Below are 24,436 nucleotides of genomic sequence, written 5' to 3' on the forward strand. Positions count from 1 at the left end.
TTCCTGTAGGGTTGTGGATCTGAGGGGGTGCTGAAGCTGCAATGGGGAGCCAGATTTGCGTTCACAAAGCCTACCGCCGGAGTGGGCGCAGTGGATCAACCAGTCCACTTCTCTTACCCCCACTTTTCAGCTTCAGGAGTTGAGGGTCAGAGAGATTTAGTAACTTGTCCAAGGTTGCCCAGGCAGACTCATTTGGGAAGCTCTGACAACCCTGGTTCCCGTGTGACCCTATGCGAATGACATCACCTCTTTAAGCCTTGATCCTGACTTGTGGACGAATTCAAGGACAACTCATTCACTGAGCAAATAAACGTTGAGTACCTACCATGTGGCAAGGCGCTGTACTAGTCTTTGGGGATCCAAGGGAAAGAAAAAACACATTCATTGCTTACATAATTAACCTTGCTAATGAGGGAGAGAGGCAACAAATACACATCAGTATTTTCCTACTAAAAAATGAGCTTGAGGACGCGAACACACCATGCCCTGATTTTTAAAGAAGTGCAGATACGAATTTATGTCTGCATCTATTTCTCTTTTCATAAAGAGATAATTTATATGACAATGCTTGGAAATGAAGAGTTTCTAAGTAAGTGTAGTAATGTGATTTATTAATCGAGGCTTGCAGAATATGATCTTAAAAAACCAGAAAACTCACACATATATTTAATGCCCAGTAGGCACCAGGTATTACATAAAGGGGAGGAATCTCTTTGGGAAATGGGTTTTTCTTGTGAATGGTGCAATTGATCCTTCCCCTGAAAACTTGTTTTCTCTGCGTTTGAGGCTCGGTTACTGCGGAGACTGAAACAAACACCAGGTCGGGCTAGGTGGGAAGGCAGGCATTTATGCCTAGATTCCTTTTGACCTTCTCAAGATGGCGCCAAACCCTTCCCTTCAATCATCACTTCATGACTTCCTCTATGGCCTGCACTTCGGTACAAAGACTCCTGTCTAAAGTTGCGATGGAACATGCGCTGTGTTAGGGAGTTTTTCCTCTATGAGTACTTTTACACGTATGTAAATGTGTAACCGCTTTTTAAAACCCACGATCGTGTTCTGATGTAGCCAAAGAATGGAACTGACCGAAAAGGTTAAGAGCAGCACAAGCACCAAGTTTATTAGGACGAGAGTGAAACAAAGAGACCCCTGTGACCTGGAAGGGGCTCCTTAAAGAGGAGGCTCCTTAAGTCGTTGGAGAGGGAGGGCTTGTATGGGCCCCACAGTGGTGGGACCTTTTGAGGTGTAACTGTGCAGCTAATGAACACGGATATGGTCCCTGGCAGATTGTTCCAGGAAGTGGGTGTCTCAGACAGTCCTGTACTTTCTGCTCTGCTATTAACAAGGGGCCACTTATCCCTATCTGCCCAAGGTCAGTCTGTCTCCTGTCACAGTCCCCCCTTAGAGGAGGTGACCCCAACTGCCCTTGGGGTATGTGGGTGGTGACCTCTCTGACTTCTTCATGCTGGGATGGGGCATGGAGATGAGTGGCAGCTAGAGTCCCTCCCTGTGGGGTCTGTCTCGTGGCCCCCAGTAAAGGTCTAGTGGCACTTCCATTGCTGGGTACACTGATAGGACCATTTGGAGGTGTAAAGGACTCTAGGCGAGAAGCAACAAACCAGGTGAGTGCATTGAGAATATAAAGTCCTAAGAGGAGCATTAAGGAAGGGGTTAATAAGGGAGCTGTTAGTGGCCAAAGCCAGCGCCAACAGTTGGGCCCTTAGGGAGCCCCACCAATTGGAAAGAGCCTCTATGGAGATGACCAGACTGTTGGAGGAATCGAGACGTGTGGCCATCTGTCCTGTTATTGATGTAGAAACGTTCTTCCTTAAGGAAGGCACAGGATCACCCCCGCACTTGAGGTTAGCAAGTCTCAGGCCTGTCGGTTTTTTATTTTTAAAAATGTTTTTATTTTTTTTAACGTTTATTCATTTTTAAGAGAGAGAGAGAGCATGAGCGAGGGACAGGGAGAGAGAGAGAGAGACAGAGAATGTGAAGCAGGCTCCAGCCTCTGAGCTGTCGGCACAGAGCATGATGTGGGGCTCAAACCCATGAACCGTGAGATCATGACCGGAGCCGAAGTCAGATGCTTAACGGACCGAGCCACCCAGGGGCCCCATAGGCCTGTCGGTTTTGAAGTGTGACTCCTGCCAAGGAGTTCACCTGCTCTGCAGGTGTTTGTATCCCCTTGATGGTCTCCCTCAATGTCTTGGCCAGTTGTGCTGAGAGGTCTACGGAGGTGCCTCCTGGGGCTGTTCCAGACGCTCCCAACAATCCAGTGAACAAAGAGACCAGAAGGGGAGCAATAGCCACCCTTTGGACCCTGGTCAAGGATCATTTAGAACCTGCAGCATGCTGCTGGAACCAGGTGCATCATCAGCTGGGGGAGCTATGAAAGCGAGGAAGCACTGCCCTCTCCATAAGGGCGGCAGCGTGATGTACTCCCTGGTTCCACAGAACAAACCCTCTTCCACCCAGAGGTTTACGTGGAAGTCGTAAGTAAAGAGGGCTTGGGGTCTACTTGTTGCAGGGGGGCCCCCTGACCATCTGCTCCAAATTAGGGAGGCGTCTGAGTCTTTCCCGTATGGTGGATGCAAGGGAGCTGGAGGGATATGTTTTGAGGAAGAATTCTTGGGACGAGAGGAGTGGTGTGGACGCCAGACTTAAATATGCTGAATTATAAGAGACAGTAGACCTTCTGGCTACACGGACATTGCCTGCGGTGCAGGAGGTTGTGCGCTTTGGGGGATACTGGGCTCGGAGGAAACGTCGAGGAAAAGGTGATATTTATCAGTGTTCTTACACGCACTGAGAGAACTACAGCGGGAAGAGTTCCAGGCCTCCTTCCGCAGAGGCTCTAGTGACTTGGGATGTGAGATTACATTGAGATGTGGGGAGATTACCTGTGAAGAGACCCGTGTGTGGGATGGATGTTGAATTTTCAAAGCAGATTGGGAAGACTGCACTGGCGTTGAGGTGGAGTCGGTCCAACCGGGTGAGGGTGAGGGTACCACTGGACCAAGGGGTGTTGTTCCTTTTAGTTTCCGTATCCTCCTTCCAGGCTTTGAAGAACAGCCATTCAATGTGAGCGCCGGGGAAAGGACTGGTAGAGGAGATGAAGGGGGTGACAGTGTCATTGGCTCATAGCCACACAGACGTGGGGGCTGGGACGACTGTGCCTAAAGAATCCTTCCCACAGATCCAGCAGTCAGTTAAGATAAAGGCAGCGGCAATTAATGGAACCCACTCGAGGATTCCCTGTGGCGGCCGGCACCATAAGAGTGTGAGATATAGAAATATTAAAGCCCTGGGGCGCCTGGGTGGCGCAGTCGGTTAAGCGTCCGACTTCAGCCAGGTCACGATCTCGCGGTCCGTGAGTTCGAGCCCCGCGTCAGGCTCTGGGCTGATGGCTCAGAGCCTGGAGCCTGTTTCCGATTCTGTGTCTCCCTCTCTCTCTGCCCCTCCCCCGTTCATGCTCTGTCTCTCTCTGTCCCAAAAATAAATAAAAAAAAAATAAAATAAAATAAAAAAAAAAGAAATATTAAAGCCCTAGGGGGTCATGGTGTTGTTATGAGACGTTTAAGGGGTGGAGCACTTCTCTGAACTTCTTGAAGAGGAATTGTAGGTCTTCAATAGGCTCACAAATGTACTTGTCTCCTTCCTTCTGAGGATCGTCTGGAGCCCCCAGGGCTTTAGACGAGTGTGGTGAATCCAAGCATCTCCTCCTGAAATCTTACCAGCAGAAGGGGTGGAGACGATCACTGGGCAGGGGTCCTCTCAGGAAGGCCGAAGAGAGGGGGAAGGAGGAGGAAGAGATTGAACTAGAACTGGATGCCCGGGCTCAAATAGAAGTCCTCCTTGTATGTGCTGTGTGGTATTTTCTTTTTCTTGTAGTGCCCTCTGGAATTTGGAAGGAGAAATGACATGTTTGACCTGTTACTTGTCAAATAATATGTCGTTGGTTAGAAAGGGTCTCCATAAAGCGTCTCGGAGGGGCTAAAGCCAGACCAGCCCTGAGGAGTATTCCTCATTCACAGCAAGGCAACAGGCAAAACCCGTATCCAGGGGAGGCTCATCTCTTGAGCAAGCTTTTTTTTTTTTTTTTTTTTTTTTTTCAACATTTTTTATTTATTTTTGGGACAGAGAGAGACAGAGCATGAACGGGGGAGGGGCAGAGAGAGAGGGAGACACAGAATCGGAAACAGGCTCCAGGCTCCGAGCCATCAGCCCAGAGCCTGACGCGGGGCTCGAACTCACGGACCGCGAGATCGTGACCTGGCTGAAGTCGGACGCTTAACCTACTGCGCCACCCAGGCGCCCCTTGAGCAAGCTTTTTTTAGGTGCCTCTTTAGAACCCCGTTTGCCCTCTCAACCTTTCCTGAGGACTGGGGTCTCCAGGCACAATGTAGGTGGTACCGAATACCTAGGGCAGCAGAGATGCCCTGTGTGATGGACCATTATCACTCTGAATGCTTTCAAGCAACCCAAATCGGGGAATATTTTTTTTTTTAAATTTTTTAAAATGTTTCTTTATTTTTGAGAGAGAGACAGAGCACGAGTGGGGGAGGGGCCGAGAGAGAAAGGGAGACACGGAGTCTGAAGCAGGTTCCAGTCTCTGAGAGGTCAGCACAGAGCCTGATGCGGGGTTTGAACCCACCAACTGAGAGATCATGACCTGAGCCGAAGTCGGACGCTTAACAGGCGCCCCAGATCGGGGAATAATTTCATGTTCAATTGTCTTAATTACTTCCAGGGCCTTTTCCATCCTACTGGGGAAGACCTCAATCCAACTGGTGAAGGTGCCCACCCACACCAGTAGGTACTGTATTCCTGGAGTTTTTGGCAAATACTGGCCAATCCTCCCCCAGGAAAGACCCTGTTTGTTGGACTCCTGGAGGAGCCACCTGATGGTGCTTGGGGTTATTTATTTATTTATTTATTGATATATTTCTCAGGATCCTACCACCTGCTCAACAGTCTAAATTTTTTTTTTATGTTTTTATTTATTTTTGAGACAGAGAGAGACAGAGCATGAGCAGGGGAGGGGCAGAGAGAGAGGGAGACACAGAATCGGAAGCAGGCTCCAGCTCTGAGCTGTCAGCACAGAGCCCAACGCGGGGCTCGAACTCACGGACCGTGAGATCATGACCTGAGATGAAGTCGGACGCTCAACCGACTGAGCCACCCAGGTGCCCCTAGTCTAATTTTATTTCCTGTGAAGAACTTACATGTCCACTGAAGTGTCCCGTCTCTTTCCAGGGTTTTAAGCAGTTTCCATCTGGTAGCGGTGGGCAACAAGATCTTCCCCTGTTCATCCTGTAGCCATCCCGAGGGCAAGAGGGTAAATCGCCAGGACAGGGCTCTCATGGTTTCTTTGTCGCTGTATTGGGGTTTCATGGGTTGTAAGGGGGGTTCCCAAAAGAGAGGAGCTATTTTGTTTTTAGGGGAAACACTATTAGCTGCCTGTTTGGCTGTGGCATCAGTCCTTTTATTTCCCTTTGCAACCTCATCTGGTCCTTTTTGGTGGCCTTTACAGTGTGTTGGGGGAAGAGACTGAGGTCAGGGGCACCTGGGTGGCTCTGTCCCTTAGCGTTCAACTTCAGCTCAAGTCATGATCTCATGGTTGTGAGTTCAAGCCCCATATTGGGCTCTGTGCTGCCAGCGCAGAGCCTGCTTGGGATCCTCTGTCCCCCTCTCTCTGCCCCTCCCCCGCTTGCACTCTCTCAACAATAAACAAACATTGAAACACACACACACACACACACACACACACACACACCCCGAGATCAGTAAATGACCTATCTCCTGATGGAACTCTATAGGAGTCCCAGTGGCTGTTAGAAAGTTTCTTTCTCTCCAGATGACAGCATGGCCATGAAGGACCAAGTAGGCATACTTAAAGTCTGTACAGATGTTGAACTTTTTACCTTCACTAAAGCTCCAGGGCCCGGGTGAGGGCTATAAGCTCCACAAGAGGAGTTTGAAGATGAAAGGTAGAAAATGCGGACCGGGGAGATGAGCCACGCCGGAGTGTCAGAATCGGAAGCAAGTAGCCACCTTCCACTGTAGTTTGGGAAACCTGTGAGTAGGACTCCTTGGAAGTCTCCCGATCACTCCTGGGAAGATTTCCGGGGGATCAGTCCTGGGCTTCTCCACTCATTTCCCGAAGGGAGAGGCTGGTCGAGACAAAGAGGAAAATTGAGCGGGATACCCAAACGGGCGGTCAGGGGTCAGGTTCCGCCAGCGCCTTCAGGCGTCCACCAAAGAGTAGACTCATCAGTTGTTGTTTGCCCTCCCCTAAGTCCCATGCATCGGGAAACTGGGTCTCCAACACATCCACGTTCCCAACTCCGTTTGGGGCGCAGCTGGGAGGAGACCCAGGGAACCTGTCACCCGAGGCTTTGAGAATGGCAACGCCCCATTCGCTCTTAACTGGCTAACAGGTGCCCATAGTTTGAGAGTTCGTGTGAGATAGGAAAAGAGGGTGCCGACTGCTCCTTACTTACGGTTAGAAGACGTGGAGATCTCCAAGGAGCCTTCACAGCTGTAACCGTTTTTTAAAGCCGGGATTGTGTTCTCAAGAATGGAACCGACCAGCAAGGTTAAGAGCAGCACAGGCACCAGGTTTATGAGGGCGAGGACGAAACAAAGAGACTCTCACCACTCCGGAGGGGCTCCTTAAGGAGAAAGCCACTAGGGCATCCGAGGGGAGGGCTTCTGTGGGTTACAGTGGCGGGACCTTTTGAGGGGGAGTAACCGTGCAGCTGCTGAACCTGGATAGGGTCCCCGGCGGATTGTCCCAGGAAGTGGGTGTCTCAGACGGTCCTGTCCTTTCTGCGCTCTTGTTGTTATCAAGGAGCCACTTATTCCTAACTGCCCAAGGTCAGGCTGTCTCCTGTCTCAAAAGCAATACAAAATTTCGTGTATTCCCAGATTTTCCCGTCACCCGAGGCTCACAGTTTCCCATTCGGTGGCCCGAGAGCGGGGTTTTGAGCAGGCGAACGCCGCGGGCAGCTTCTACTTTCGCGGGTCCTCGGCCGCCGAGAGAAGACCCGAGAGTCACTGGAAGCGCAAGATGGCGACGGCGGCCGCAGCATCGGCTTCGGAAGCGGAGGCCGAGCCTAAGGCCGGGCCCACCGCGGAGGGCGAGGAAGATGAGGTTAAGGCGGCTAGGACGAGGAGGAAGGTGTTGTCGCGGGCCGTGGCCGCTGCGACGTACAAGGCCATGGGGCCGGGGTGGGACCAGCAGGAGGAAGGCGTGAGTGAGAGCGATGGGGACGAGGAGTACGCCATGGCTTCCTCCGCGGAGAGCTCCCCCGGGGAGTACGAGTGGGAGTACGACGAAGAGGAGGAGAAGAACCAGCTGGAGATCGAGCGGCTGGAGGAGCAGGTGTGTCCGTGGCTGGGGCGGCGGGCTCCTTCCCTGTGGTTCCCAGGCGCCGGCCCTTCTCCCCGGTGCCCGGCCCCCGGCGGTAATTAAAGCTCCCAAGGCCGCAAAACCGCTGTTAATCACCGCAGCTCCCATCGTTTGGGCGCTTCCTGCTTGCCGGGTGCTTTGCGAGTGTCGTCCCCTTGAACTTTCGCAGCGACCTAGTGAAGGAAGTAGTGTTATTCCCCGTTTTCCCGGAGGAGATTGAGGCTCCTCGTGGAGGGAATTATCTTGCTGCAGATTACACTTCTGCAAGTGGCGGCCAGGCCTTGAACTTTGAAACGACTCCAGAGCTCCCACTCTGAACCACCCGTTAAAGTATGGTCTGCAGTAGCAATAAAATGTTATTCATAAGAGAGTGGCTTTTTCTTTCTTTCTTTTTTTTCTTTTTTTCCCGGTAGGAATGACCATAATGATGAACTGCAGTACGATAGACAAAGTAACCAGCGGGACGGCGATAATAGAAACGGGAAGGTAGAGGTTTCAGCGGCTGGAGGCTGAGGTCCCAGTTATAGCCCTTCCATGCTTACGGGTGCCTAGGCAGATTTCTTAACTTGTCTGAGCCTGTGCTTTCTCACCTGCAAATTGGGAGGAACAACTCCTGCATCATGTAGTTGTCATAACCGTAATTAAAGGCCCAGTGCCTGGCACCTAATGGTAACGTGATCCCTAATTTGTAATTTCTGTGTGATCCAGGGTCCCAGCAGGAAATAGGTGGCACACTCGAATTAGGATAATTTGAGAAAAGGACAATAAAGGGGCCAATGTGTTTATAAAAGCGTGAGCTGAGAAACCAATACCCTGACCTCTCTTCCTCTCTCCAAACATCTGCTGGTGCCTTTGGCTGGCGAACCCTGCTGGAAGCAAGAGAGCCAGAGACCCCATGGATATGGTACACACGGGAGGGCACAGGACAGGGAGGAGAAGGTGGAGTAGAATTGGAAGGGCAAACAGAAATCAAGCACATTCTCATTTTGGTGATGAAGAAACAGGCTCAGTGAAGAGTGAAATGATTTGCTCAGTCACTCACAAGGGGATTTGAATTTAACCGGGTTGTCTGCGGCCCTGATGCCACATCTGTATGAAATCAGTGATGGGAAGTTATTAACCTAGGTTACTCAACCTTGTTGGGTGTGAGATTCCTTAGGATGGCCTCTCCGGCAGTGATACTTTTGTTGTGAAATAGTAATGATGTCCGTTGGTATCGCTCGTTCCATTCATCATCACATCTGAACGCCAAAGGAACCAGTGGGTGTAGGAAAGCGGTTCCCTGTTCCCTTTTTATAAATAAGCATGCTGGTGCTCGTCAGTCTCTCGTTTGTTGAGAAAATGCCAGGCTGTGTCCCTGTCCCGATGGAAGTCTGTCCTTCTGATTTCTAGCCTTCAGCTTTTCTGCGAGCCATTAGCTCACTCAGATCTTACTCTTCTGTGAGGCAGGGGAAATAGGATTATTGGTTTTAGCAGAAGGACAGGCTTGGAAGCAGAAAGATTAAATCCTTGACGAGGAGAAGCATCTAGCTAGAGAGGAGGATGGGTCAGAGCAAAGGTGTCCTGGCTACTGGTGTGCCCTCGATGCCTGCCCCACCTCAGGCCACAGAGGGCGGGATGGAGTTCGGAAGGGGACCACACAGGATGGGATCTGGCAAGTGATGTGAATTGAAGAGCCTCTTAGCTTTATCAGACTCTTTGTCATGGGGTCGAGGGATTGATTTTTCCCATTTTTCCAAACCTTTCTGCCACCTCCTCCTAATCCCATAGCCTCTAGTTCCTGCTGCCACGGAATAACTTCTAGACAGGCCTGTGAAAAACTCAACCTGGTCATATTTGCGAAGTCCAGTGCTCATCCCTGAGTGTAGTTTACGAAAGCTTCAAGTTGCGGTATCTGTGTAACAAAAGCAAGGGTTTCCCGTTATCTGTGTTTGTGCCCCGAGACTAAATGTGGTGCCCTATCGGTTACTCCAACTCGCTGGTCCCTCGGTGGCCCAGGTGGTTTAAGCAAGGGGCCAACCTCACGGGGCTGTCGTGGAGCTTAAGTGACCCGCTGCTTCGAAAGTTCGTGGCACATTTGACGCATAGTAGGTGCTGTGCCGAGGCCTGCTCTGTTCTTTCCTTGCCCTCCCCCTGATTGCAGTGGTTGTGTCTCTTGGACCAGGCCTGTTGTTACTTCTCCACCCCTATTCCAGGTTGTGCCTCTAGGGAGTCAGGAAATCAACACATCATTTTCTGCGTTGGCTGAGCCGCCTCTTTCTTTAAAGCATCCTTTGTCGTTAATGAGGCTCTGAGACCAGAATAGACCTGTGTATGTGCTCATTCGTCAGTGCCAAGTGAACTCTGTGGAAATGTCTCTTAAATGCATCCTCAGCATGCATTTCAAACACGTACTTCTGGAACGCCTCTTCATGTATAGTATCTTCGTTGTTTGGGCCTAAAAATCAGAAATTTGGACCAAAGACCACCTTAGAGGCCGTTTCTCTACTTCATTGACTTATTCTTTCTGACCTCCATGTGATATGCAGTTAAGGGACGCTTGTATAGACAGACATTACTCACGATGACTGACAAGGACTGTCCCACTCCTCTTCGTGCTCCAAAACCACTCTCAGACCCAGGTGAGTTGAGAGCGGTGGGTGACAGGGAGAGCTTTTGCCCCTTCTTTAACAAGGAAAGTACATTTTGCGCAGACTTCTTTAGTTAGTGTCACTTGAGTGCACACTTGACAGTCCATTTTGAAACATCAGCGTGTCATGACAGCCTGCGTGGCAAGCAGAGGTTCACTCCAGCGCCTTCCTGGTACAAAGGAGGAGAGCCAGGAGAGATCAGAACGCTTGGGTCCTGACCTAGTCCAGTCCTTTTTCAGCCCTTCATGTTGGATCTTGGGATGGGCTCCGCTTGTTAAATTTTATATATCACGAGCAGGAGAACATTGCTAAAAGTCTTAGGATTTAAAAAAAAAAAAGTATAGGTCATAGTCTTCCCTGTTATTGAGCCTTTATTGTCCTTTTGCATGTAATTTGATACATGCAGAGCAGTTCACATCTGTAAGTTACAAAGGGTGGTAAGTGACTACTGCTTACCCAGCACGTGGTCGAAGAGTTAGAACTTCAACAGTATTGTTGCAGGTACCGAGGGGTCTTTCCCCTATTCCATTGCCCTGCTTCTCCTCCCAAAACCCGGGTAACTACTTTCTTGAATCTGCCGTGCTCCCTTTTCCCTTAAAACGTGTAATTTTATTTCCCACGTATGCATGCCTAAGTCATCTGTTGTCCACTTTTGTTCATCGATGAGCTTTTAAAAAATATACCATGGGGCGCCTGGGTGGCGCAGTCGGTTAAGCGTCCGACTTCAGCCAGGTCACGATCTCGCGGTCCGTGAGTTCGAGCCCCGCGTCAGGCTCTGGGCTGACGGCTCGGAGCCTGGAGCCTGTTTCCGATTCTGTGTCTCCCTCTCTCTCTGCCCCTCCCCCGTTCATGCTGTGTCTCTCTCTGTCCAAAAATAAAAAACGTTGAAAAAAAAAAAATTAAAAAAAAAAAATAAAAAATAAAAAAATAAAAAATATACCATGCTGTATGTAATCTTTTGGGACTGCTTTCCACTCAGCATCGTGTTTCTAACATTCATCTGTGTTGCTTGTAGCTGCACTTAATTCATTTTGACTACTGTATATTTAGCATAACATTGGGTGAATATCCCACAATTTATCAGTTCTTCTGGCATTTGGATTGCTTACAGTTTTTTTTCTTTTGTCCTATTACCAACCAGCCACAAGGTACATTGTTACTGTTGAAACATGCTGTTTATCCACCATGTTTAAGAATTTCTACGGGGCACCTGGGTGGCTCCGTCGGTTAAGTGTCCGACTTTGGCTCAGGTCGTGATCTCATTGTTCGGGAGTTCGAGCCCCATGTCGGGGTCCGTGCTGACACCTCAGAGCCTGGAGCCTGCTTCGGATTCTGTGTTTCCCTCTCTCTCTCTGCTTTCCCAGCTCATACTGTCTCTCTCTGCCTCTCAAAAAATGAATAAATGCTAAAAAAAAAAAAAAAGAAAAAAAAGAATTTCTCTGAGTCAGTGTTTTTCAAACCGGGGCCATGGTTATGGGTCATGAATTCATTTTAATGGATGCAGTGAGTGCCACTTTGTCATAGGTTTTCTGTCTGTGTGGGTCTGGTGCTGGGTGTTCTCTTTTGTTCTGTTGGTCAGTTTGTCAATCCCGTGTCAATTCCACGGTCTGACTCTGCTGAGACTTGCAGCCTGGTGAGACGAGTCCTTCCATGCGTATTTTAACGTATCAGCTAGTATCTAGATTATTGAGTATACACCTTCAGAGTGTTAGTTGAATGAAGGAGAGGGAAATACTTATTGCCGAAACGCTGTGGCAGGTGTTGGAAAAGTAGACACTAGTGTTTTTGTATGGAGACCTACGGTAACTCCATACCCCAACCTCCTATGAAAGCTTTTTTAGAAAGTTAAATTTTCATTTTGAGCTAGTCGTAGACTTCCCTGCAGTTGTAAGAAATAATACAGAGCTCCTGTGTACCCTTTACCAGTTTCTCCCAGTGGTAATCTTCTTAAAACTGCATATGATGTCACTACCCACATGTTGACGTTGACACAGTTGACACAGATCAGTTCTGTCACAACAGGGGTCCTTCTGGTTTTTTTATAGCTATAGTTCCTGACCTCTGGCCATCACTGTCTGTTCTCTGTTTCTATACTTTTGTCATTTCAGGGATGTTATGTAAATGGAATCACATAGTATGTAATCTTTTTGGATTAGCTTTTCTTATTCAGCATAATTCCCTTAAAATTCATCTGAGTGGGGTGTATATTCACTTCCTTTTTCTGGCTGAAAAGTATTCCACAGTGTGGGTGCACCATGGTGACTTTAGCCATTCACCATTGAAGGACATCTGGGTTGTTTCCAGTTTGGGCTAATAGGAATAAAGCTGTTAGAAACAGGTTTTGTGTGACCATGGGTTTTGTTTCTCTGGAAAAATACCCACGGTGCACTTGCTGGATGATAAAGTAATTGTGTGTTGAATTTTATGAGGAACAGCCCAGCTGTTTTCCAAAGCTGCTGTATACATGTTACCTTCCCAGCAGCAATGTGTGAGTGACCCATTTGGTTTTTTGTTTGTTTTTGTTTTTGCATCTTCTCCAGCGTTTGGTGTTGTCGCTGTTTTTTATTTTAGTCACTCTGTTAGGTGTGTAATGTTTCATTGTGGTTTTACCTTACATTTCCCCGATAGTTAATGATCTTGACTGTTCATGTGGACTTACTTGCCATCTGAGTGTCCTCTTTGGATATACGTGTTGGTTTATGTCTTTTACCCATTTTTTAATTGGATTGTTTGTTTTTTACTGTTGAATTTACTTTAAGTTTATTTACATGAGAGAGGGAGAGCACACATGTGAGTGGGGAGGGGCAGAGACAGAAGGAGAGAGAGAGAATCCTTAGCAGGCTCTGCCCTATCAGTACAGAGCCCAACACAGGGCTTGAACTCACCAACTATGAGATTGTGAACTGAGCCCAAATCAAGAGTCAGATGCTCAACTGACTGAGCCACCCAAGCGCCCCTTTATTGTCGAGTTTTTTTTTTTTTTTAAGTTTATTTACTTATTTTGAGAGAAAGAATGGGGCAGAGAGAGGAGAGAGAATTCCCAAACAGGCTCTGCACTGTCAGCACTGAGCCTGATGCGGGGCTTGAACTCATGAACTATGAGATCGTGACCTGAGCTGAAGTCACGAGTCAGATGCTTAACCAACTGAGCCACCCAGGCATCCCTAGAGTTCTAGCTTTTAGATACTAGTCCTTTATTACATATGTGGTTTGTACATTTTTTTTTTTTTTTTTTGAAGTCTATAGCTTGTCTTTGCATCCTCTTGATGGAGTCTTTTATAGAGCAAAAAGTTTAAATTTTAATGCGGGCCAACTTGCTGAGAGTTTTTATTGTAAATGGTTGTTGGATTTTGTCAATTACATTTTCTGTGTCAGTGGATATCATGATTTTTGTTTAGCCTGTTGATTTAGTGGATTACGGTGATTGATTTTCAAAGATTGAACTAGCCTTGCATTCCTGGAACAAATTGTTTAGTCATGGCATATAATTCTTTTTATACATTGAGTTTAGTTGGGTTAAGTGTTCCTCTCCACACTGCGTTGGCTGTATCCTTAATTTATTGTATTTTCATTTTCATTCAGTAGTGTGTGTTTTTGTTTTCCTCGATACTTCCTCTCTGATCCATGGGTTATTTAGAAGTATATCACTTTGTTTCCAAATGTTTAAAGATTTCCCCATTTTTACTGATTTTTGATTTAATTCTATAGTCATCGGAAAACATACTGTATATGATTTCAGTTTTTTGAAAATTTGTTGAGGCTTGTCTTATGGCCTGTGATTTAGTCTCAGTGAATGTTCCATGGGCCCTTGAGGGAAAAAAAGGTGTATTCTGTTGCTCTTGGATGGAGTGTTCTGTATATGTTGATTAGATCATGTTGGTTGATGGTACTGAGTTCTGTGTCCTTGCTGATTATCTGTCCAGTACTACTTTCAGTTGCTGAAGTGGAGAATGTTGAAGTCCCCATTATAACCGTGGTCGTGTCTCTTAGCTCAGTCTTGCTTAATCTGTTTTGAAGGATCTGTTGTTTGTGATCTTCCTGGTGGGTTGATCCTTTTATCATTATGTAATCCCCCCCCCCTCCCACCTTTTTGTTTTAAATTTGAGAGAGAGAAAGCATGTGTGAGCTGGTGAGAGGGGCAGAGGTGGGGGGGGAGGGGAGGGGAGATCTTAAACAGGCTCTGTGCCAAGCTAATGCGCTAACCCACAACCCTGGGATCATGACCTGAGCCCAGATCAAGAGTCATGCACTCCACTGACTGAGCCAGCCAGGTGCCCCTGCAGTGTCCATTTTTATCCTTGGTAATTTTCTCTAAAGTCCGCTTTATGTGATATTAACATAGCCACTTCTGCTGTTTTTGGACTAATGTTTACATGGTATATCTTTTTCCATCCTTTTCCTTTCAGCCTGCCTATGTCCTTGAATTTGAAGTGAGTTTCTTACAAGGGTTGTGTTTTTATCTGCTCTGCATTCTTTGCCTTATTAATTAGTATATTGAGACCATAAACATTAAGATAGGTGTTGATATGTTAGGTCTAATGATATGTTAGGTCAGATGGCCTGGCATTTTATTATTTTGTTTGTTTCCTCTGTTTTTTTTTTTTTTTTTTTTTGTATCTTTATTCTTGCCTTCCTGTGAGTTACTTGAACATCTTTTAATATTCCATCTTGATTTATTTGCAATGATTTTTAGTATATTGCTTTGTATAGTTTCTTGGTGGTTGCCTTGGGTATTACAGTTTAACTTACATGGTATTTGTTCTACCAATGAGTGGAAATCTTTCCCTTTAAGTCCCTTTACCATCCCTACTTTTAAATATCATTGTTTTGGGTATCAGATGTCCTTGAAAGTTTTGTTTCAGTTATCACATACAATTTAGAAAACTCATTGCTCGTATTTCTATACTTTTGTTCCCTCTCCCTTCCTGGTGCTCCAAGATTTATCATTTCCTTTTGTTATCCTTAAGAGTCAGTCTGCTGGCGGCAAATTCTTTTAGTTTGCTGTGGTCTCAGATGTCTGATAGCTATTTAAGCGATTTTGATTTGTTTTAACTTTGAGTTTGAAAAGTTTCAAGTATAAAAACAAGTCTCTATGTACCTGTCACTCAGCTTCAACAGGTGTTGCCATTCTTGTTCCTCGCAGTAGGGATTTTCATTTCATTTTCATTTCGCAGTAGGTGTTTTTGTTTGTTTAGTAAAAGAGCTCTTAACCTACATACCTGGCATGTGCTAAACCATGTTATGAAGCACCTTTTAAAATCCTTGCAAGAGGGGCACCTGGCTGGCTCAGTTGACTCTTAATCTCGGGGTTGTGAGTTTGAGCCCCATGTTGGGTATAGAGATTACTTAAAAAAAAAATTAAAATAAAGACAGTAAAATCCTTGCAAGAACTTTATGGAGTAGACCTTAGTGGTGTCTCTGTTTTACAGGTGAAACACTGGAGGCTTAGAAGAATTAATAAGTTGCCTGAGGTCACACTTGGTATTTATTTTTTCCTTTCATCAGAACGTTCTTGTGTTTCAGAGAGAACCCAGCTGCTTTCTGATAGGGACTGGAACAGATTGGGAGAGCTTTGTGTTGATTAGAGAAAGCCTCATTCATTGATTTTTCTTCCTCTTCCTGGGGGTAAATGTTACATTGTTGTTTCCTTGGCTCTCCCAGATGGCCCATGTATTTGGTCTGTAAGCAGACATGTGCCTCCTAACCGGTGGTGAAGAATGCTGAGTTATTTTGATGATGGCATACTAAATTTCACCTTGTGGTGTTCTCCTTTTAGCTCTCTATCAACGTCTATGACTACAACTGCCACGTGGACCTGATCCGGCTGCTCCGGCTGGAAGGCGAGCTCACCAAAGTGAGGATGGCTCGCCAGAAGATGAGTGAGATCTTTCCTTTGACTGAAGGTAATGCTTCAGCGGTCAGGCTGCTTTGATAAAAACGGGAGTGCAGGATACACATTCGTGTTTCAATGGGAGGTGTGCCTTACAGAACATTTGGAACATAGAAATAAAGTGGGAAGAAGAAAGCCCATCAGCCAGTGTCAGGGATTTCTAGTTTCTCGTCTTGTGGTTTTTTTCGAAACATAGTCGTGATCATGCAATACTGACCCACGTTTCGGATCCTGAGTTGTTGTTTTTTTTTAATCCTATACCACGATGAAAACTTTTTATGCAATTAAACTTTTCCCGCATCTTTGTGTTTCCCATTCCAGTATTTGTGTATTTAATCCATTCTCTCAGAACTAGATAATTGTAAATGTATCACAATTAAACTTTTATAAACAGTTTTTAAGATTTTATTTATTTATTTTGAGATAGCGTGAGCAGGGGAGGGGCAGAGAGAGAGGGGAGGGAAATCCCGAGCTGACAGCACAGAGCCCGATGTGGGGCTTGAACTCACGAACCAAACCGTGAGATTATGATCTCAGCTGAAATCAAGAGTCTGATGTGTAACCGACTGAGTCACCCAGCCACCCATTATAAACAGTTTTTAGTGTAAATGTTTTATACCTTGTTTGTTACAGGATCGTTGGGCATTTAGGTTATTTATACTTACTTGCTTATTTGAAACATAATTAAACCGTGCATCTTTGTGGTTCAGTCTTCACGAATGTTCGTAATGGATATTTTAGGGAGGAGTTGGAAAACTCTGGTCCCAGATCCAGCTCTCCCTGCCCCGAAAGCATAACTGCCGAGTACGGAAACTGAAATCAGATCGCTGAGGTTCATTCCTGGCTGTACGTCTTACTGCTGGGTGACCTTAAGTGAATTAAGTAAATGTTTTAAGACTCAGTTTTCCCAGCAGTAAAATGGGGCTGATAATAGTTTCTGCCTTATAGTACGTGGGTTGGAAGAGGTGTTCTGTGCACAACACTTCACAGATACCTTAGTGTGTTGTCAATGCTTAGATGCCATTTTTATTAATTATTATTACTGTCACCTACAGAATTTTGACAAAGATTAAACGGGAAATATATGTAAGTACTTTGCAGAGTATAAAATGCCCAATAGGTGTAGGATATTATGTTTCTAATTATTTGATTTGGAAGCATAAACCTTCTATGTGCTTGGTACAGGCTTTAAGAATGGAATTTCTGCGAACTGTACCAGGCTGTATAAGATGGGTGAGATGTTTGTGTGCCCGTGACTGGCAGTAAAGTCCCTGCTTTCGTCCTGCCCTTTGGTGAAGGAGATGGTGACGCAGGAGGTGCTGTTGTCTTGCAGAGCTCTGGCTGGAGTGGCTGCATGACGAGATCAGCATGGCTCTGGACGGCCTGGACAGAGAGCACGTGTACGACCTCTTTGAGAAAGCTGTGAAGGATTACATTTGTAAGTTCCCCGTGCGCTTCTTCGAGGCGTCTGCAGCGTCACCCAGCGGCGGCCTCTCCTGCCCTGGACCGTACTGTGAGGTGTCACTGCTCAGGAAGGAGAGCGTTAGTCTAGCAGTTAGAAGGATTGGAGTTTGCTCATCGTTCTCATCGTCTGTGGTTGTCATTTGAGGATATTTGGTTTTCAAACGCAAGTGGAAGAAATATTTCTAGCAAGATAATGAATATAGTTACACCTGGCACTTTTCTGGCGGGGAGAACTTACGTGGTATTTCCAGATGACTTTTACACATTGAATGGGTTGTTTGGATTGTTTTGGACAGAATGTTTTATTTATTTACTTATTGTTTATTTATTAAAATCGTTTTTTAAGGTTTATTTACTTTTGAGAGAGAGAGAGAGGGTGCGCACTTGCGCACGAGTCGGGAAGGGGTAGAGAGAGAGAGAGGGAGACACAGAAACCAAAGCAGGCTCCAGGCTCTGAGCTGTCGGCACAGAGCCCGACGTGGGGCTCGAACTCAGGAACGGCAAGATCATGACCTAGGCTGAAGTCAAATGCTTAACCGACTAAGCCACCCAGGTGCCCCCATTTTTTTTATTTTTTACGTTTTTATTTATTTTGAGAGAGAGAGAGTGCGTGTGCATGAGAGAACCCCAGTGGGAGCAGAGGCAGGATCCCAAGTTGGCTCCATGCTGACAGCGCAGAGCCCGATGCGGGGCTTGAACTCATGAACTGCGAGACCGTGACCCGAGCCAAAATCAGGTCACCCAATTGGCCGAGCCACCCAGGCGCCCCCACCTTTCCCTCTTTTAAATTAAACATCTTTCTTCCATGTGTGATTTTCCCCACTTCCCGCCGTGGGCATCTCCCCTTGTGAGAAGCGTGGGTGTGTGGACTGTAGGCTGCCCTGAGGGAGAGGACCTTTCACGTACCTTTTTACCAGCCAAAAAGAATTGATCAATTTTCAGTTTTTATAATCTGGATACTGAAAATTACAGGTGTTTGGGGAATATGAAATTATACCACATGCACTTCTAGAAGCTATACTTGTGTCTCTGTTCTGATGCTGCCCCTGTGGCTTCTTAGAATCTCTTGACAGCTCTTAAGGCATGATGGTCCCATGTTTTCTGATGATCCTGTTACCCCTTTGTTAAGGTCTCAGAGTCGTCCTTAACAGCACCGGCTCTTTTTCTCCAGGGATCTTTTGTCTCTGCCCAGACTGTGATGTTTTTAGGTCCTTTATGGTTTGTAGTCATTCCGGCTGTCCGGCCTCCATTGCCACTTAGTGCTGAAGTCAGCGCGCCTTCCTTTTCCCCAACTGCTTCAGGGCTGCTGGGGGTCAGGAAGCTGGATAACTGTGCTTCTTAGATTATGTCTGTCTCTCTGTCTCTCTCTCTCTTTTTTTAATGTTTTATTTATTTTTGAGAGAGAGCAAGGGGGTGAGAGGCCGAGAGGGGAGAACAGAGGATCTGAAGGGGGCTCGGTGCTAACAGCAGCGAGCCGGATGTGGGGCTCGAACTCACGAACTGTGAGATCATTACCTGAGCCGAAGTGGGACCCCCCACCGACTGAGCCACCCAGGTGCCCCAGATTATGTGTCTCAAAGTAGTTTTGAATGGGGACCCACAGGGCTTTTTTGTTGTTTTCAGGAGCTTTAGAACGTGGAAGTTGTGTCACATGTTTTGTGAATGTTCAGAAACCACTGTGAAGCCACTTTGGTCTGCTTCCTAGTTTTTAATTGTGTTTTGCACATTTGAAGATGCACGTACTCCGATTTCAGACCATCTGGGAGGCGTTCAGTGCGCCAGTAACAGAGTATGCCTGTGGCCCTTTGGCTCTTTGATGATTTTGAAAATCGGGTTCCTTGGTCTTTGGAGAAGGCCTCGTGCAGGGGCTTCATGCCCTGCTTTGGAACCTGGAGTCCAGTGACTCATTATTTGCTTCTCGTAATTATTGTGGACCCTGTACCCTTGGGTTTTCTGAGTTTAAAATACTACTTATAATTTTTACACCTTTTTAGATTGCTTAAATATTGGGAGGAGTTGTGAGGTAATCTATTGAAAATTCCCTTCCCTTCTCTTCAGAGGATGAGCTGTTTCATAGACCATCTGTAGACATGACTCAACCATCACCAAGGGCTTCTGCTCCAAGAGCTGCTCTTTTCCTTTTTTTTTTTTTTTTTTTTTTAAAGATTTTATTATTTATTTACATATTTTTAACGTTTATTAATTTTTGAGACAGAGAGAGACAGAGCATGAACGGGGGAGGGTCAGAGAGAGAGGGAGACACAGAATCTGAAACAGGCTCCAGGCTCTGAGCCGTCAGCACAGAGCCTGACGCGGGGCTGGAACTCACGGACCGTGAGATCGTGACCTGAGCCGAAGTCGGACGCTCAACCGACTGAGCCCCCCAGGCGCCCCAAGATTTTATTTTTTAAAGTGATCTCTACACCCCACGTGGGGCTCAAACTCATAACCCCAGGATCAAGAGTCACATGCTCTTCTGATGGAGTCAGCTGGGCGCCCCTCTTTTCCTTTTTTCTTTTGCAGCCTGTATAGAAGCTCGGTACTGGTGAACTAAAACAGAGTAGCTGACGAACTTTGGCTGAGGTCTTTGAAATAAACCCGTTTCAGCGAAAAAGCAAGCCTTGGGAAAACGTACAGTAATTCTCACATAGGCTTCTTTATTTTTTAAGTGTTTTTATTTTACAAGGTTCGTTAGCACAGGCCCGGGAAATTATTTTCAGGTCTTTGAAAAGTGACTTAGTGGGCAAAATGTGTGCCATAAGAATCACTGCCTTTCTGAAGAGTTTAGTTCATCAGTCTGCTCTTAAAAGCAGCACGGGTGAGTATATGAAAAGTGTAAAGAGAAAGTGGGAAAAAAACCCAGGGCCACCAGGTCTTTTCTGTTGTTGCTGTGTAAACATCATTACACCTGGAGACTTAAAATACAGACTTCTGGTGACAGGATTGGTGCTTTTAATTTGTTCTTTCACTTCAAAGAGTAGGTTTAAAAAGGAATCGGTGTTCAAAAGTTAAAAAATTCTGGGCTTTGCGATCTTTCTGAAAGTTGACTCAGATTCGTAACTATTTTCGTTAAACTCTGTTAGTGGATTCCTTCAGTTTTAATAAATAAGCTTTATAATCACAGTCGTATTACATATTACCTCCTGGCATATTCTGTTTTTGAAGTAAAACTCGATAATCGAAACCTAGTAGGAACATGGTTTAAGATACACTTCTTTTTGAGCTGCAGTATTAGCATCATATGTAAGTTGGGATGCTCGTTGATGTTCCGTTAACATTTTATATGAATTTGTACTGTTTTGGTGGGCATGTTTATTTTGCGATGCATCAGAACAAAAGTTTTGATATTTGGGTATTTCATATCCTGAACTGATTAGAACACTTCTTCTTAGGTCCTAACATCTGGCTCGAGTACGGCCAGTACTCAGTCGGTGGGATTGGGCAGAAAGGTGGCCTTGAGAAAGTCCGCTCTGTGTTTGAAAGGGCACTCTCGTCGGTTGGCTTACATATGACCAAAGGACTCGCCATCTGGGAGGCTTACCGGGAGTTTGAAAGTGCGATTGTGGAAGCTGCCCGGGTGAGTGCCCCCGTCTCTGGGCCCAGTGCTTGCCTTTGAACAGTAGGGGCTCTTTGTAAGTGGTCTTGGAGGAACACCGCTAACAAAATGGTCTTTGCCAGTCCCCTAGTGGGTGAGCATTAGAGTAAATCGGTAGTCTTTGTGGAATAGCAAGAATGATTTGTTGGACTGAAAAGCAAATGACCCTATGATTTTTTCCTGATGTTTAAAAATATTACTATTTCAGTTACTGGTTCCAGGTGAATACACAAGAATAACCACGTCACTCTAAAACACACACACACACACACACATACATACATATACACACACATACACACACACACACACATATACACACACGTATATATGTGCACATATACACATACATATATATATGTATGTGTGTATGTGTCGTGTCCAATAGTAACTGCAAGAGATTTGACCCCATCATAATTAGATTTTTTAAACTCTCATTTACAGGATTTTACAGCCCCTCCCAGTGTCCCCTCTCCCCTGTGTGTGTGTATGCACAGAGTTAGTGTTGGTAGTTAGCGGAGCCCGCCGGCAGTTAGGTCATTACTAAAGTGGCGCTCTCCCTTCTTGGTGACATCCCTATTGAAGAGCCTGCAGCGGTGCCTCTAGCTCACCCCGACTGAGGCATCAGGGCCAACGCCTTTGGCTGACCCGGCCCTGCGTGGGCCCTGCTCCCGCAGTCCCCCCTCGACACTCGGGCTTGCCGTCCCCTGTTTCCACGCCGTTCCTTCTCTCTTGCTACGTCCGGAGAGCCTGCAGATGCACCCCAGGTGCCAGCTCCCTCGGGAGTCCTTCCCGATCTCCTCCCTTCATAACGAACCGCAGCCTCCAAAACCAGCTTAAATAAAGCCAGCCACGGGACTTCGATACCAGTGATACTTCTGTGATGTCTCCATTCGGCCCCGTGGTAGTCATTTGTATAGAATATAGTCCGTGTACGCGTTTCTTATATTCCTTTTTGCTTTTCACTCCATCTTAAACACTTAGTAGCAGAGACCAGTTTATTTTTGAATCCCTTGCAACGTTTGTCACAATACCTCATGCATAAGAGGTCAGAAACAGTTTTTTACTTTCAACTAAAAACTTGTTGAAATATTTTTTGAAGTAGGAAGAACCAAAAAGTTTGTAATTTACTACACATTTGCTTCTTTAGCCCATAGCTGGCTTCCTTTCCCCTTTTGACCGGGAACAAACCTTTGATTCACAGCTGGAGAAAGTCCACAGTCTCTTCCGGCGACAGTTGGCGATTCCACTCTTTGGTAAGAGAAACCGACATGTCAGTAGCCGGCGCGGCGCTTCCTCCGTGGTTTTTAAAATGCCTGGGGGTCTGTCCTGTAATTAGTCCTTTCCTAGCATCCTGTGAGGCAAATGTCGCTGGTGTTCTTGCTCTCACTGGACAGTGCCACTGTGTTTTGGTAAAAATATACCTTGAATTGTTAATGTTCAAGAGGATTCTGAGGGTCAGCGGCAGACTTCCCGACTCAGTTTCCTATGTTAAGACGTTGTTGGTGGAGAGGTGGGGTCACTATAATGGGTAGGGAAGCTGACCCCCTATATTTTCTGGGGAAGCTTTGTTGAGTAATGGTTCCATTGTGAACATTTTCTCTTTAGGAGTAATCTCTTCGGTATCAGAATGGGGATTTTCCACAGGCTTCTATCATTCTTCCGGGGGGGGGGGGAGGGGTGTGATTTGGTTCAGGAGCACTGTTGACTGGAAGTGTTCCCATCTGAATTTCTTGGGGGTTTGGTAAGGATTTTCCTTTTTGGGTAAATATATTTTGGTAAGCCAAGCCCTTGAAGCTCTGGTATTGAGTGTGAGCGGCACCTGGAGGATTTTTCTGGGCATGGGAAGAGTTTGGTGCTTCCATCTTATCTGTTCCCTAGGCCTGGTTACGCGTTGCCAACCCCTGGCACTTCTGGATAACTGCTTGAGCGCAGGCATGATTTCTCTTTTCACGTCACGGTTTATTTGGATTTGATTTGACAGATTTATAAAATGGCTGGCTTTCCAGTTGAATCCTTGGGCGATACGCAGAAAAGCCTAGAACTCAGTGGCTTGTAGGTGTCCCCTCATGTACCACTGTGACATGGCGCAGCCCAGTGAGTAGAACATGACCTTGAGCCTTACTGCCTGGCTCAAGGCCTTGCTCTACCATTTGATGTAACTCTCTGCTTGCGTTTCCTCATCTGCAAAATGGGGATCACGATAGAACCTATTCCATAGAGTTGTGAGGATCAAATGAGTTAGTGGATGGAGAGTATTAGAACATAGGAATCAGTGGGTGAGTGTTGCTGTTATTGACTTAACTGCTTAGTTAGTTGGTAGGGCTGCTTGGGGAATTGCCTTGAGACAGAATCTTAAGGTCAAGTCCGGGCCCAGTAGAGGATCCGATCCTAAGAGCTGTTGTGGCCGCTGATGTGGGAGGGGCTAGCAACATCCGAGTCTCGTGGTTTCATCTCTGGTTGGGTTGATAAAACCCATGGCAAGACCTACGGGGCTGAATCCATCTTTCAATAGATATGGAGGCAACATTTGCAGAGTATGAAGAATGGTCAGAAGACCCAATACCGGAGTCGGTAATTCAGAACTATAACAAAGCACTGCAGCAGCTGGAGAAATACAAACCCTATGAAGAAGCGCTGGTAAGTGTTGGCCTCTTTTACGGTAAACGCGTCCCTACAAACTTTACCCTGATCGATAGTTGCAAATAAAGCAGTATCTTTAAAATCTGTTTTGTTGTGAAATATGTAGAGTGTATAAATGTGCACGTGCAGTTTACATCCTAATAATAAAGTGAACGTCCATGTACCCACCACCCAGGTTAAGAAATAGAACATTGCCAGTACCTTAGAAGTCTCCTATGTGCCCCTCTCCGATTGCTTCCTCTTCCCTCTCCCGAGAGGTAATCACTTTCCTGACTTTTGTGATAATCATTCCCTCGCTTTTCTTTATAGTTTTACAATCTACGAACATACCTTTGATTAACGTATTGTTTAATTTTGCTTGTTTTTTGAGCTTTTCTATAATGGAATCGTGCTGTGTATTTTCTTTCATCGACCATGTTTTTGGGTTGTACCCGTGTTGATAAGTATAGTCCGTTTGTTTCCACGGCTATTGAGTTGTGTATGTGTGTGCCTCGATTTGTTGACTCGTGTTCCTAGGTAGTTGGGTCGCTTTCCCGCGTTTTGCTAGGAGGAGCAGCATGTTTCCGACCGTTCTTGGATGTATCTCTTGGTACACGTGTGAGGAGAGTTCCTCCAGAGCGTGCACCTAGGAATGGAATTGCTGGATCGTCCCGTCCTGCGGGACTGTTTTCCGCGTCATCGGCTGACGCTCCTAGCGGGGGTTCTCAGCGAACTCGGGGTTCTCGTCGCCCTCACCAGCCTTGGATATCGACATACTCAAATTTTACCCGTTCTGATGGATCTGAGTTGTAGCTTTA

General features: G+C 46.3%; 1 protein-coding gene across 2 annotated transcripts in view; it reads left to right on the forward strand.

The window, feature by feature from the left end:
* The first annotated feature begins 7,036 nt into the window (after positions 1–7,036).
* SART3 (spliceosome associated factor 3, U4/U6 recycling protein) overlaps positions 7,037–24,436 on the forward strand; it is a 35,978-nt gene continuing 18,578 nt past the window's right edge. Inside the window, exons 1-6 of one of the 2 annotated variants that reach the window (XM_058691061.1) lie at positions 7,037–7,390; positions 15,824–15,950; positions 17,271–17,375; positions 20,794–20,978; positions 22,147–22,252; positions 23,512–23,636. In XM_058691061.1, the coding sequence (XP_058547044.1) occupies positions 7,076–7,390; positions 15,824–15,950; positions 17,271–17,375; positions 20,794–20,978; positions 22,147–22,252; positions 23,512–23,636 (963 nt within the window). In that variant the 5' untranslated portion in view covers positions 7,037–7,075. The remainder of the gene's footprint in view (positions 7,391–15,823; positions 15,951–17,270; positions 17,376–20,793; positions 20,979–22,146; positions 22,253–23,511; positions 23,637–24,436) is intronic. The other variant, XM_058691062.1, reaches the window with a different exon arrangement.

The sequence above is a fragment of the Neofelis nebulosa genome, chromosome 11 (genome assembly GCF_028018385.1).
Source record: "Neofelis nebulosa isolate mNeoNeb1 chromosome 11, mNeoNeb1.pri, whole genome shotgun sequence".
NCBI lineage: Eukaryota > Metazoa > Chordata > Mammalia > Carnivora > Felidae > Neofelis > Neofelis nebulosa.